Genomic DNA, 15,986 nt, shown 5'->3' with positions numbered 1-15,986 from the left:
ACCAATCATGGGGGGGGGGGGGGGGGCTTGCCTACTAATTAACTACTAATTGGTTGATGTCATTGGAAACGCTTATCTTCCTCTATATGTTTTACTACTTAAACACAAAAATGTGTCATTTTCACTGGAGAAGATGAATGTAAAGTTTCCCTTTAACAGTAACATGTTGCCGGTCATAGCCTGCAGGTGTAACGCAATATGACGTGATAATAATACATTGTATTATTTATGGGAATTGGCTCTAATTTAATTAACATGATTAAAATACTATATGACAATCCCTCAGCCATAGCTATAACAGGCAATATCTGCTCTGTTCAGAATCACTAGAAGCAGCAGACCAGGCAATCTGATATCTCCTTTGCTATTTTATTAATGTATTTATTTTTTATTTTTTTATTAATGTATTTATTTACTTTTTACCCCTTTTTCGTGACATCCAATTGGTAGTTACAGTCTTGTCCTATCGCTGCAACTCCCCTACGGACTCGAGAGAGAGAGGCAAAGGTCGAGTGCCATGCGTCCTCTGAAACGCGACCCTGCCAAGCCGCACTGCGGAAGTCAGCCGCACCAATGTGTCGGAGGAAACACCATACAACTGGTGACCGAAGTCAACGTGCAGGCGTCCGGCCTGCCACATGGAGTTGCTAGAGTGCCTTGGCACAAGGATATCCCAAACCCTCCTCTAACCCGGACGAAGCTGGGCCAACTATTATCCATCGAACCCCTGGCCCAGGCAATTCGTCAATCGAAGGAAATAACATACATTTTTCCAAAATGTACTGATCACTTCATATCGTTATACGTGGACGATATTTTACTACACTGAACAAAAATATAAACGCAACATGCAACAATTTCAAAGATTTTACTGAGTTAGTTAATATAAGGAAATCAGTTAATTGAAATAAATTCATTAGGACCTAATCTATGGATTTCACATGACTGGGCATGAGTGCAGCCATGGGTGGGCCTGGGAGGACATAGGCCTACCCACATGGCAGCTGGCCCATCCACTGGGGAGCCAGTCCCAGCCCAGAAATACACCTCAGCACTCCCCCTCCCCACCCCTCAGATAATCCCGCAGGTGAAGAAGCTGCATGTGGAGGTCCTGGCCTGGTATGGTTACACATGGCTTGCGGTTGTGAAACCAATTGGACATTGGCCAAATTCTCTAAAATGATGTTGGAAGTGGCTTGTGGTGTTCCACACCTATCAGGTTGATGGATTATCTTGGCAAATGAGAAATGCTCACTAACAGGAATACAAAGAAATTTGTGCAAAAAAAATTAGAGAAATAAGCTTTTTGTCCAATTTTGGGATTTTTTTTTAAAATTTCAGCTCAAGAAACATGGGACCAACACTTTACATGTTGCATTTATATTTTTTGTTCAGTGTAAATTACAATTTATCTCAATCGCTCCCAAATACATTGAAGATCATAGATAAATTCAGCTCCATCTCGTTATGAAATAAAATCTTACCAAATCAGCCCCTATCAAGACCCCGATGTAGGACTCCATCTCTACTTATGGAATCCCAATCGTTTCTCATTTTAAATATTTGGGAGTAAAGACATTTCCTTCCTTAGAGAAAACCATTACCAGAAATGTTAACAGAAAGCTCAAATCAATTGAATCCTACCTCAGTAGATGGACTAATATCCCAGTTGCTTTAACCGGCAGAATTTCTATTCTCAAAATTAATATATTTCCACGGCTGAATTTCTGTAGTTCAATACTTCCCATTTCTCCCCCTTCTGGCAATTGGGATAAAATCCATAGTTCCATTTCAAAATGTATATGGGAAGGTAAAACGAATAAAACTAAAAACGAATAAACTTACAAAGGGGGAAAGACGTAGGAAGACTATCCGTACCGAACTTTAAATTGTGTTTCCAGGCACTAGCATTTCACCCCATCCTAAATTGGTTTAGACATGATTCTTCCGCCCCCTACCTGAGTATAGAGAGAAATATGGTGTCTCCTATTACCCTGGAAGAGGTGGTCTTCACTGACATATCCCTTAAACAATGTAAACTACGCCTTGGTCCTATTATTACTAAAACAATTTCTATTTTGGTATAACATTTAAAAACAATGTAACTTGGAAACAAAATGGCATGCCAATACTCCAATGTTTCACAATAATGCCTTGCGATCTGGAGGGCATCCCCCCCAATGGTTCAAATGTGGAATCCGTACCCTTGGCGATATCATGGACAGTAATGGTTTGAGAACATTCCAAGATTTGAAAGTCACATACATATCACCATGCTGGCCTATGGAGTCCCTTGGGAAAACATAACTACTGAAACACCCAATGATGGGATTTATAAATAAATGATCTGGGCTCCAAAAAGGACTGATCTCTATAATATATAAACATCTTTTGGAAAGCTCATATTCTGAGATAGCCAAATCAAAAAGTATGGTCCACAGATCAAATTCAATCTGAACAACCCTTTAACTTTAAAGGTATAATAATTGGAACAGAATATGGAAAAATATGACCATAGCATCCCGTAATCCCAACCATCAACTTATACATTTTAAGTTTGTTCACAAACTGTATTTAACACCAAGGAAATGTTTTATGATGAAATTGGCCCTAACTCCCAACTGTTCACTGTGTCCCCAAAATCAGGTAGACACATTCCTTCATATGATGTGGGATTGCCCTGCAGTTAAATGCTTCTGGGACAAAATTCATTTTGAAGTGCATGAATGTAAATATTCAACGCTTTGCATCTACTATGTCACTTAACGATGATAGTTCCTTGCAGCTCTCAATTAATCAGAGATGATTACTGCTGGCAGGCAACACTCCTGCAAAAAAAAATATGTTGGTTCTAAGATGGCAATCATCTCACTCTCTCCCAAATCCCTAAAGGATACAGTTACTATTAGAAGTTAAGGCATTGGAATTATCAACAGTGAGAATGAATGGTGCTAGTCAAGGAACAAATGTACACGACTCTGCAAATAATAATCTCAGATAAAGCCCAACACATACAACTTAACAATATAGAGTTGAAGTCGGAAGTTTACATACACTTAGGTTGGAGTCATTAAAACTTGTTTTTCAACCACTCCACAAATTTCTTGTTAACAAACTATAGTTTTGGCAAGTCGGTTAGGACATCTACTTTGTGCATGACACAAGTAATTTTTACAACAATTGTTTACAGACAGATTATTTCACTTATAATTCACTGTATCACAATTCCAGTGGGTCAGAAGTTTACATACACTAAGTTGACTGTGCTTTTAAACAGCTTGGAAAATTCCAGAAAATGATGTCATGTCTTTAGAAGCTTCTGATAGGCTAATTGACATAATTTGAGTCAATTGGAGGTGTACCTGTGGATGTATTTCAAGGCCTACCTTCAAACTCAGTGCCTCTTTGCTTGACATCATGGGAAAATCAAAAGAAATCAGCCAAGACCTCAGAGAAAAAATTGTAGACCTCCACAAGTCTGGTTCATCCTTGGGAGCAATTTCCAAACACCTGGAGGTACCACGTTCATCTGTACAAACAATAGTACGCAAGTATAAACACCATGGGACCACGCAGCCGTCATACCACTCAGGAAGGAGACGCATTCTGTCTCCTAGAGATGAGCGTACTTTGGTGCGAGAAGTGCAAATCAATCCCAGAATAACAACAAAGGACCTTGTAAAGATTATGGAGGAAGTAGGTACAGAATTGTCTATATCCACAGTAAAACAAGTCCTATATCGACATAACCTGAAAGGCTGCTCAACAAGGAAGAAGCCACTGCTCCAAAACCGGCATAAAAAAGCCAGACTACGGTTTGTAACTGCACATGGGGACAAAGATTGTACTTCTTGGAGAAATGTCCTCTGGTCTGATGAAACAAAAATAGAACTGTTTGGCGGAACTGTTATCGGTTGTTTTGTTGTTTTGTTGAAGTGTCTTCATTAAAAAGTAAATATGAGCACTATACACGCTGCACCTTGGTCTCCTTTAGACGACCCACGTTACAGAAATACCATGATTGGATCAAGCGGCGTGCCCGGGCTGAAATGGACACCTGGTCACATAGTGAGTGGACGGAGAGGAGAAATTGGACCTGGGGCCAGGTAATCGAGAGATACCGGAGCCTACCTGGGAAGAACGAGAGTCAGCCCCCCCCCAAAAGAAATTGGGGGGGCACACGGGCTGAGCCAGGGGTGAGGCCTGAGTCAACTCCCCGTGCTTTGTGTGGTGAGGATGTGCCTGCCTCTCGCACTCTCTCTCCAGTGCGCCTCCATAGCACAGTACATCCTGTGCCTGCTCCTCGCGCTCTCCCTCCAGCGCGCCTCCATCATCCAGTACGTCCTGTGCCTGCACCTCGTGCTCCCCCTCCAGTGTGCCTCCATCATCCAGTACGGCCGGTGCCTGCTCCTCGCACTCTCCCTCCAGTACGCCTCCATATCCCAGTACGGCCGGTGCCTGCTTTGAGCACTCGGTCCTCAGAGCGTCTCCCCAGTCCGGTGAGACCGGTTCCTGCTCCACGTACAAAGCCTCCAGTGATAATCGATGGTCCGACGCCTGTAGAGATGATCCATGGCACTAAGCCTCTAGTGATGATCCATGGCCCGGAGCCTGTAGGGATATTCCATGGCACAAAGCCTGTAGAGGTAATCCATGGCCCGGAACCTGAAGAAATAATCCTTGGCAAAAAGCCTGGAGGGATTATAAATGGTCCGGAGCCTGTAGGGATAAACCATGGCACGAAGCCTGTAAGAATAATCCATGGTAAGAAGCCTCCAGTGATGATCCTTGGCGCGGAACCTGTAGAGATGATCCATGGCATGGAGCCAGCAGCAACGGTCATTAGTCTGGAACCTATTACGACGCCTCCCAGTTCGGAGCCTCCGGTGACGCTCTTCAGTCCGGAGCCACCGGCGACGCTCTTCCGTCCGGAGCCTCCAGCGGCGGTCTGCAGCCCGGAGCCTTCAGCGGCGGCCTGCAGCCCAGATTCTCCAGCGGCGGCCTGTAGGTCAGAACCTCCAGCGGTGGTCTACAGCACAGAGCTTCCGATAATGATCTACAGTCCGATTCCTCCGATAATGAGCCACAGGCCAGTGTTACAGAAGCGGCGTGATCTGCGGGCGGAACGGGTGTTACGCACTGAGCCGGAGCCACCTCCGTTGCTGGAGGATCGGAGGGAGAGGAAGTTTCTGGGTGTAGCACATGAGCCGCCATAGACTTTTGTCACCCTCCCTGCCCTCCCTTTGAGTTTGGGGTTGTTTATGTTGGGTTTTGTTTGGGTGCAATCAGAGTCTGCACCTTTTGGGGGGGGGGGGGGGTACTGTCACGTCCTGACCCTTGTAAGAGGTCATTTTCCATAGTAGAGTGGTCAGGGAGTGACAGGTGGGTGTTTTGGGTGGTTTGTTTTCTGTTTCTATGTGGGGTTTTCTAGATTTCTATTTCTATGTTTTTGTTTTCTATGTTTTGGCCGGGTATGGTTTCCAATCAGAGGCAGCTGTCTATCGTTGTCTCTGATTGGAAGCCATACTTAGGCAGCCTGTTTTTCATGTGTGGGTGTGGGTAGTTGTTTTCCGTTTAGTCAAGTGAACCTTACGGAACTGTTGTAGGTTGTTTTATTGTTTTGTTAAAGTGTATTCATTAAAAAGTAAATATGAGCACTACACACGCTGCGCCTTGGTCTCCTTTAGACGACCCACGTTACATTAACTGACTTGCCAGTTAAATAAAGGTAAAATAAAAAGAAAGGCAGCTCAGCAAGGAAGAAGCCACTGCTCCAAAACTGCCATAAAAAAGCCAGACTACGGTTTGCAACTGCACATGGGGACAAAGATTGTACTTTTTTGGAGAAATGTCCTCTGGTCTGATGAAACAAAAATAGAACTGTTTGGCCATAATGACCATCGTTATGTTTGGAGGAAAAAGGGGGACGCTTGCAAGCCGAAGAACACCATCCCAACCGTGAAGCACGGGGGTGGCAGCATCATGTTGTGGGGGTGCTTTGCTGCAGGAGGGACTGGTGCTCTTCACAAAATAGATGGCATCATGAGGCAGGAAAAACTATGTGGATATATTGAAGCAACATCTCAAGACATCAGTCAGGAAGTTAAAGCTTGGCCGCAAATGGGTCTTCCAAATGGACAATGACCGAAAGCATACTTCCAAAGTTGTGGAAAAATGGCTTAAGGACAACAAAGTCAAGGTATTGGAGTGGCCATCACAAAGCCCTGACCTCAATCCTATAGAACATTTGTGGGCAGAACTGAAAAAGCGTGTGTGAGCAAGGAGGCCTACAAACCTGACTCAGTTACACCAGCTCTGTCAGGAGGAATGGGCCAAAATTCACCCAACTTATTGTGGGAAGCTTGTGGAAGGCTACTTGAAACATTTGACCCAAGTTAAACAATTTAACGGCAATGCTACCAAATACTAATTGAGTGTATGTAAACTTCTGACCCACTGGGAATGTGATGAAAGAAATAAAAGGTGAAATAAATCATTCTCTCTACTATTATTCTGACATTTCACATTCTTAAAATAAAGTGATGATCCTAACTGACCTAAGACAGGACATATTTACTAGTATTAAATGTCAGGAATTGTGAAAAACTGAGTTTAAATGTATTTGGCTAAGGTGTATGTAAACTTCCGACTTCAACTGTACATATGTACCTATTTCAATCTTTTTACATTCTTTGCTTTCAAAGACAGAACAATGAAAAGAGAGGAGGCTCTGTACAGAGACCTCAAAATGGTGCTCTTTGACCCCAACACTATTACACTACCGCACTGTGTTTATTTGTAACCTGCTAAAGTTTTTGTGGAGAGGAAGTTCAGAATTGTTGATGACGTCTGTCAGAGGAGGTTGTTTGTGCTTGAGAAGTGTTGACTGAGAGTGAGCGGCTAAATGATTACTGAGCACCAGGGTCAATTCCACTTCAATTCAGGAAGTGAAAAAGAAATTACAATCCGATTGTAAAAGCAATGAGGACAATTGGAATTTCAGAAATGGAGTCGACCCCAACCCTGCTGTGTACAAATCAGTTAGACAGCATAGAATACATCTGAACAGAGCATAACAGAGCATAACATAACAGAGCATAACATAACAGAGCATAACATAACAGAGCATAACATAACAGAGCATAACATAACAGAGCATCACATAACAGAGCATAACATAACAGAGCATAACAGAGCATCACAGAGCATAGCATAACAGAGCATAACATAACAGAGCATAACAGAGCATAACATAACAGAGCATAACATAACAGAGCATAACAGAGCATAACAACAGAGCATAACAGAGCATAACAGAGCATAACATAACAGAGCATAACAGAGCAGAACATAACAGAGCATCACAGAGCAGAGCATAACAGAGCAGAGCATAACAGAGCATAACATAACAGAGCAGAACATAACAGAGCATAACATAACAGAGCATAACAGAGCAGAGCATAACAGAGCATAACATAACAGAGCATAACAAAGCATAACATAACAGAGCATAACAAAGCATAACATAACAGAGCATAACAGAGCATAACAGAACAGAGCATAACATAACAAAGCATAACATAACAGAGCATAACAGAGCATAACATAACAGAGCATAACATAACAGAACATAACAGAGCAGAACAGAGCAGAACATAACAGAGCATAACAGAGCAGAGCATAAAAGAGCAGAGCATAACAGAGCATAACATAACAGAGCATAACAGAGCATAACATAACAGAGCATAACAGAGCATAACAGAGCATAACATAACAGAGCATAACAGAGCAGAACATAACAGAGCATCACAGAGCAGAGCATAACAGAGCAGAGCATAACAGAGCATAACATAACAGAGCAGAACATAACAGAGCATAACATAACAGAGCATAACAGAGCAGAGCATAACAGAGCATAACATAACAGAGCATAACAAAGCATAACATAACAGAGCATAACAAAGCATAACATAACAGAGCATAACAGAGCATAACAGAACAGAGCATAACATAACAAAGCATAACATAACAGAGCATAACAGAGCATAACATAACAGAGCATAACATAACAGAACATAACAGAGCAGAACAGAGCAGAACATAACAGAGCATAACAGAGCAGAGCATAAAAGAGCAGAGCATAACAGAGCATAACATAACAGAGCATAACAGAGCATAACATAACAGAGCATAACAGAGCATAACATAACAGAGCATAACATAACAGAGCATAACAGAGCAGAACATAACAGAGCATCACAGAGCAGAGCATAACAGAGCAGAACATAACAGAGCATAACATAACAGAGCATAACAGAACAGAGCATAACAGAGCATAACATAACAGAGCATAACATAACATAGCAGAACAGAACAGAACAGAGCAGAACAGAGCAGAGCATAACATAACAGAACATAACAGAGCATAACAGAGCATAACATAACAGAACATAACATAACAGAACATAACAGAACAGAGCATAACATAACAGAGCATCACAGAGCAGAACATAACAGAGCATAACAGAGCAGAACAGAACAGAGCATAACAGAGCAGAACAGAGCAGAACAGAGCAGAACAGAACAGAGCAGAACAGAACATAGCAGAGCAGAACATAACAGAACATAACAGAGCAGAACAGAGCAGAACATAACAGAGCATAACATAACAGAACATAACAGAACAGAGCATAACATAACAGAGCATCACAGAGCAGAACATAACAGAGCAGAACAGAGCAGAACAGAACAGAGCAGAACAGAACAGAACATAACATAGCAGAACAGAGCAGAACAGAACATAACAGAGCAGAACAGAACATAGCAGAGCAGAACAGAACAGAACAGAACAGAGCAGAACAGAACATAGCAGAGCAGAACAGAGCAGAACAGAGCAGAACAGAGCAGAACAGAACATAGCAGAGCAGAACAGAGCAGAACAGAACATAGCAGAGCATAACGGAACAGAGCAGAACAGAGCAGAACAGAACAGTATTCTCACCCAACACGAAGGACACGGGGATGAGTTCTGCGTAACGGTCACAGTAGATGGCCAGCTTCTCAAACAGCCTCTTCTGACCCTCATTCAACACAAACCTGGAGAGAACAGTTCTGTCACAAAGTTAACTAAGCTCCTGTATGATTGAACATGATAGGGAGGGAGTGACAACAATTGCAAAAAAGATAAGGGAGACTAATATTCCCACAAAAGGTCCCTGGCATTTGATTGTACAAAGTTGCTGTGATCTTTGATTTGAAGGGACCAGCAATATAAGCAAATAAATACATAAACGCGTGGTCACTGTAAAGAGGTTTATTTATACAAGTAAGATAGACCGTCTCTCTTCTAGATCAGATGAGGTTACATGTGTAAAGGTTGAGTTTACCTGTGTAAATGATGAGGTAACCTGTATATGATGAGGTTACCTGTGTAAATGACGGGGTTACCTGTGTAAATGATGAGGTTACCTGTGTAAATGATGAGGTTACCTGTGTAAATTACGAGGTTACCTGTGTAAATGACGGGGTTACCTGTGTAAATGACGGGGTTACCTGTGTAAATGACGAGGTTACCTGTGTAAATGTTGAGGTTACCTGTGTAAATGATGAGGTTACCTGTGTAAATGACGAGGTTACCTGTGTAAATTACGAGGTTACCTGTGTAAATGACGGGGTTACCTGTGTAAATGACGGGGTTACCTGTGTAAATGACGAGGTTACCTGTGTAAATTACGAGGTTACCTCTGTAAATTACGAGGTTACCTGTGAAGTTGTGAGGTTACCTGTGTAAATAACGAGGTAACCTGTATATGATGAGGTTACCTGTGTAAATGACGGGGTTACCTGTGTAAATGACGAGGCTACCTGTGTAAATGACGCAGTTACCTGTGTAAATGATGAGGTTACCTGTGTAAATGATGAGGTTACCTGTGTAAATGACGAGGTTACCTGTGTAAATTACGAGGTTACCTGTGTAAATTACGAGGTTACCTGTGTAAATTACAGGGTTACTTGTGTAAATGATGAGGTTACCTGTGTAAAGGTTGAGTTTACCTGTGTAAATGATGAGGTAACCTGTATATGATGAGGTTACCTGTGTAAATGACGGGGTTACCTGTGTAAATGACGGGGTTACCTGTGTAAATTGCGAGGTTACCTGTGTAAATGACGAGGTTACCTGTGTAAATTACGAGGTTACCTGTGTAAATGACGGGGTTACCTGTGTAAATGACGGGGTTACCTGTGTAAATGACGAGGTTACCTGTGTAAATTACGAGGTTACCTCTGTAAATTACGAGGTTACCTGTGAAGTTGTGAGGTTACCTGTGTAAATGACGAGGTAACCTGTATATGATGAGGTTACCTGTGTAAATGACGGGGTTACCTGTGTAAATGACGAGGCTACCTGTGTAAATGACGCAGTTACCTGTGTAAATGACGAGGTTACCTGTGTAAATGATGAGGTTACCTGTGTAAATGACGAGGTTACCTGTGTAAATTACGAGGTTACCTGTGTAAATTACGAGGTTACCTGTGTAAATTACAGGGTTACTTGTGTAAATGATGAGGTTACCTGTGTAAATGACGAGGTTACCTGTGTAAATGACGGGGTTACCTGTGTAAATTACGGAGTTACCTGTGTAAATTGTGAGGTTACCTGTGTAAATTACGGAGTTACCTGTGTAAATTGTGAGGTTACCTGTGTAAATTGTGAGGTTACCTGTGTAAATTATGTAGTTACCTGTGTACATTGTGAGGTTACCTGTGTAAATGACGGGGTTACCTGTGTAAATGACGGGGTTACCTGTGTAAATGACCGGTTAACTGTGTAAATGACGGGGTTACCTGTATATGATGCTGAAGGAGTAGTACAGTGTAGTGAAGATGATCAGTTCTCTCCACAGCAGCTTGTAGATGCTTCCCTTCCATCGGAGGAGCAGATGAGAGAAGGTCCCTAGCCCCGCGTCTGCAACCCTCCGCGAGTACGTTACCGTCATCACTACCCTTCCCTGGCCAGGCTGGCTGGCTGGCTGGCTGGAAATCTGGATAGATGGATGGATAGGTGGATGGATAGATGGATGGCTGGGTGACTGGCTGGGTGGTTGGTTGGCAGGCTGGCTGGATGGATGGATGGATGACTAGTTGAATGGCTGGCACAGAGAAAGCTGCCCTTGGGGGGCCAGTACAACAAACAAAAAAATGTATGAAATGTATGTATTCACTACTGTAAGTCGCTCTGGATAAGAACGTCTGCTAAATGACTTAAATGTAAATGTATCAAAATGGTCAACTACTGACTGGCTGGTTAGCTGGCTGGCTGGATGTATGGCTGGCTGACTGGTTAGCTGGCTGGCTGGATATCTGGCTGGCTGACTGGTTAGCTGGCTGGAGTAGTTGACTGGCTGGCACAGAGAAAGTTGCCCTTATTGTATCAAAATGGTCAACTACTGACTGGCTGTTTGGCTGGATAGCTGGCTGGCTGGATAGCTGGCTGGCTGGCTGGCTGGATAGCTGGCTCGCTGGCTGGATAGCTGGCTGGAGTAGTTGACTGGTTGTCACAGAGAAAGCTGCCCTTGGTGTATCAAAATGGTCAACTACTGACTGGCTGGTTGGCTGGATAGCTGGCTGGCTGGATATCTGGCTGGCTGGATAGCTGGCTGGCTGGCTGGCTGGCTGGATAGCTGGCTGGATAGCTGGATAGCTGGCTGGCTGGATAGCTGGCTGGATAGCTGGCTGGCTGGCTGGATAGCTGGCTGGATAGCTGGCTGGCTGGATATCTGGTTGGCTGGATAGCTGGCTGGCTGGATATCTGGTTGGCTGGATAGCTGGCTGGATAGCTGGCTGGATAGCTGGATAGCTGGTTGGCTGGCTGGATAGCTGGCTGGCTGACTGGTTAGCTGGCTGGCTGGATATCTGGCTGGCTGGCTGTATAGCTGGTTAGCTGGCTGGCTGGCTGGATATCTGGCTGGTTGGCTGGATAGCTGGCTGGCTGGCTGGATAGCTGGCTGGATAGCTGGCTGGCTGGCTGGCTGGCTGGCTGGATAGCTGGCTGGATAGCTGGATAGCTGGTTGGCTGTATAGCTGGCTGGCTGGCTGGATAGCTGGATAGCTGGCTGGCTGGCTGGCTGGATAGCTGGCTGGCTGGCTGGATAGCTGGCTGGATAGCTGGCTGGCTGGCTGGATAGCTGGCTGGCTGGCTGGATATCTGGCTGGCTGGCTGGCTGGTTAGCTGGATGGAGTAGTTGACTGGTTGTCATAGAGAAAGCTGCCCATATTGTATCAAAATGGTCAACTACTGTCACTTTCTCTGTTTGCTTTACAAGTCAACTTTCCAAAACACTGATAGTGACACATATGGCTGAATCGATCCACATATCTACTTGATAACAAAACTATTCAGAGAGACAATTCTTATAGATATTAGCTCATGGATCCACTATCTGAAGACATGGTGCTATTGAGGGTAAAGTTCAGCGGAAGATGGAGAGAGAGGGGAAGTAATATGTTGGTAATTAACCGAGAGTCATCTATAAACTTTGAACGGCTCTTAATAATAACCGGAAACGGAGCAAATGGAATGGCATGAAACACCTGGAAACCACGTGTTTGATGTATTTGTTAACATTCCACTGATTCCGCTCCAGTTCGTTAGAACGAGCGTGTTCTCCTCACCAATCTACAGAGATATCCACAATTAATCAATAGAGCCTAAAAAAAAATAAAAAAATTTTGCTGTCCAACTCAGTCGAGAAACATATTCAGAATATTTATATTACTTTATCGAAAAATCACTCTATTCAATCTTTACGTTAATTACAGAGTGATCAGATCGATTGTATATCATATTTACAATATACTCACTGGGCATCACATACATTTATAGCGATATCAGTAAAATCCTTTATCTATATTCCCATTGTGTCCATCAGATAACAATAGATGGATTGATCAGATAGATTGTATATGATATATATACTCACTGTGCGATAAGGGAAAGCGCCGTTGCCAGTCTGAATGTTGGAGAGACGGATGTGGGAGAGGGAAGGAGAGGGAAGGACATGTAGACCTCCGGTCACTTGATGTGTTAAGCTGTTTCTGCAACAAAGCTGCATTGTAAGGCCTGGTACCAAGCTAATCTCAACAAATCTGTGTACAACACACATTGAAACAAATACAAGTTCAAAGTAACAACACCATTTTTTTTATTTTTGTTTTATTGCCAACCAAATACCCCACAGCCCAATTTATTACCTCAATAATATCAAATACCACAGGAGGTTGGTGGCATGGGGAGGACATACTCGTGCTAATGCCTGGAACGGAATAAATTGAACGCTATCAAATACACCAAACACATTGGTTTTGATGCCATTCCATCCGCTCTGTTCCAGGTATTATTACGAACCGCGTTCCCCTCAGCAGGCTCCTCTGGAATTCTTCAATAGGATACATCTTTATTAACCACAGAAAACTCAAACAGCATGTCAAAACATAGAGATAGATAGAGGACTCATCTTTATATCTGTCCCAGTAACAGCATGGGCCGCGCCATGGAGGCTACCCCCCATAGTTATCCCCACCCAGTTGACTACTTTAAATGGCAAGAAGTACGGCGGAAGACCTAAATTGCGCTTGCCCATGTTAAAATGACTTTTTGACCGCTAGAGTCCTTTATCCTTCTCTATGGGTCAAACCAGTATGAGTCCAACTTGTCGGTGGCCACCTAGAGGTAGCAATGTGCACTGGCAGGCCACCAGGAGTGAAGGTGTTGTAATTAACCCGTTCGCCGTGAATCATGGGAACATCAACACGAACGAGAGGCTGAACTTCGGACTGTGGTGGTTTTTTTTCCCTGCCTTCCGCAACTTCCGGTTAATGACTTTAATGGTCACTAAGATTAAGAAGATTTTGAGATTGTGTTCAATATTGGACCATAAATTGATCTAACAGTTATCAAGTTTGAACCACACATGGTGAGTTGCTAAACCATACGGCCAGCAAACGTTTCACTTTTGCAAAAGCGTCTGTACAGCCAATCAATTTGTAAACGTGTCCTAAATTATTAATCTAAACAAATAGGGTATGATTTTTGTCGAACCCGTTCATGTGTATCTGTATGAGGGGGGGGAAAGAAAAATAACACTTTAATTTCTCTGCCGGACGAGCCGATTAACTCAAACCCATGGGAGCTCTGACGTCATAACACGATTTCAGCACCCGAACAAAAAGCCCACAATAACACAACACATTTGTTCTATGTAATTGCGTGCCATTCTTTTGGATGCTGGAAATCGGTCGTTTTGGTTAATAATAAAAATATTAAAAAAAACGTAATTTTATGTGACACATCGGAGCTCCAGTCGGCCTCCAGCTGGAGTGAAGCAGACGGCTGGTTTATTATCAAAGTAGTGCCTCATTATAATACGGCAGGTTGAAAGTTCACCTAAGTATTTTCTTTATTCTATCCTGCATTATCATATTCTATTCTTGTAAAGAATATGTGTTTTTCCTAGGTAGACTTCAGGTGAACAAGTTGGAAAGTGTTTATACCAGCTAAAGTGAAGGTTCTTCCAACAACACCATACACATAAGGAAAGAAAAACAAGATTGAAAAACGGTGGAAGAACTCATCCCTTATTATTTAAGGGGCCTTAATTATGATCTCAGGAAAGCCAGAACCTTCACAGTAACTGAAGTTACAGTAAACTTGCAGTTGGATTAGTGGCTCTGCCTGGAACATGGATGCTTTTGAGGGTCTCCACAGTGTCCAGCTGTCCTCCTCTCCGCCTGCCTCCGCCTGCAACCCGGGGTATGAGGTCCTAGTATCAGCTAGGTCTGGTGTCCAGGTATACTCCAACCCTACGTTCTATGGAAAACCCAGTGTTCTGGAGCATGCACAGCGGAGAGGGAGAGACAAATATCCCTCCTACCGAGAGGACACTGAAGAGGAGAGGTGTGAGGTTGCGAGGTAAGACACCGATAATCGGTTTGATTTGATACTGACAGCTGGAGGTTGGTTCCAAGCCTGAAGATATTTTTAGGTGTTGTTCATAACAAATCGTATTTTGTACTACATTAATGTCATATGCCACAGATTAACTGTGAACACCAATATTCTCTCTGGTAATGTGTAATAAGGTGTTTTGGAACTTTTCATAGCATGTGATAGTCAGTCCACTAATGCACGCTCTTTCCACTGATGCCCGGTGCCCCTTCAGTTAAAAAACAATAACAATCAAACCATAAATATCTAGGCCAATAGAAGTATGTATCTCCCACCAATAAACTGCACAGTCCATTTGCAGTATCATCATCAATGGACAGTAGAGAGAATATAGATTATGATTTGTATACACTATTCTATATCAACTATATATTCTACTCTATTCTATGATTCTACTCTATGATTCTACTCTATTCTGAGTCTATTCTATGATTCTGATCTATTCTATGATTCTGATCTATTCTATGATTCTACTCTATGATTCTGATCTATTCTATGATTCTACTCTATTCTATGATTCTACTCTATTCTATGATTCTACTCTTCTATGATTCTACTCTATTCTGAGTCTACTCTATTCTATGATTTTATTCTATTCTATGATTCTATTCTATGATTCTACTCTATTCTATGATTCTGATCTATTCTATGATTCTACTCTATAATATTGATTCTACTCTATTCTATGATTCTACTCTATTCGGAGTCTACTCTATTCTATGATTCTACTCTATAATATTGATTCTACTCTATTCTATGATTCTATTCTATGATTCTACTCTATTCTATAATTCTACTCTATTCTGAGTCTACTCTATTCTATGATTCTACTCTATTCTATGATTCTACTCTATAATATTGATTCTACTCTATTCTATGATTCTACTCTATTCTATGATTCTACTCTATTCGGAGTCTACTCTATTCTATGATTCTGCTCTATAATATTGATTCTACTCTATTCTATGATTCTATTCTATGA

General features: G+C 42.5%; 2 protein-coding genes across 10 annotated transcripts in view; one reads left to right on the top strand and one right to left on the bottom strand.

Moving 5' to 3' along the window:
- best1 (bestrophin 1) overlaps positions 1-11,357 on the bottom strand; it is a 30,711-nt gene extending 19,354 nt beyond the window's left edge. Inside the window, exons 1-2 of the mRNA XM_014126080.3 lie at positions 10,846-11,357; positions 9,002-9,096 (exon numbers count right to left, since the gene is read on the bottom strand). Coding sequence (XP_013981555.2) covers positions 9,002-9,096; positions 10,846-10,997 — 247 coding nt within the window. The 5' untranslated portion in view covers positions 10,998-11,357. The remainder of the gene's footprint in view (positions 1-9,001; positions 9,097-10,845) is intronic.
- Positions 11,358-13,785: 2,428 nt separating this feature from the next.
- The window catches only part of LOC106561819 (guanine nucleotide exchange factor for Rab-3A), a 30,598-nt gene continuing 28,397 nt past the window's right edge, over positions 13,786-15,986 (top strand). For 2 of the 9 annotated variants that reach the window (XM_045688674.2, XM_045688671.2), the window contains exons 1-2: positions 13,786-13,973; positions 14,514-14,968. In XM_045688674.2, the coding sequence (XP_045544630.1) occupies positions 14,739-14,968 (230 nt within the window). In that variant the 5' untranslated portion in view covers positions 13,786-13,973; positions 14,514-14,738. The remainder of the gene's footprint in view (positions 13,974-14,513; positions 14,969-15,986) is intronic. The other 7 variants (XM_045688675.2, XM_045688673.2, XM_045688678.2 and 4 more) reach the window with 4 other exon arrangements.

The sequence above is a fragment of the Salmo salar genome, chromosome 10 (assembly GCF_965601325.2).
Source record: "Salmo salar chromosome 10, fSalSal1, whole genome shotgun sequence".
NCBI classification, from domain to species: domain Eukaryota; kingdom Metazoa; phylum Chordata; class Actinopteri; order Salmoniformes; family Salmonidae; genus Salmo; species Salmo salar.
This window is presented reverse-complemented; position numbering and strand designations above follow the sequence as displayed.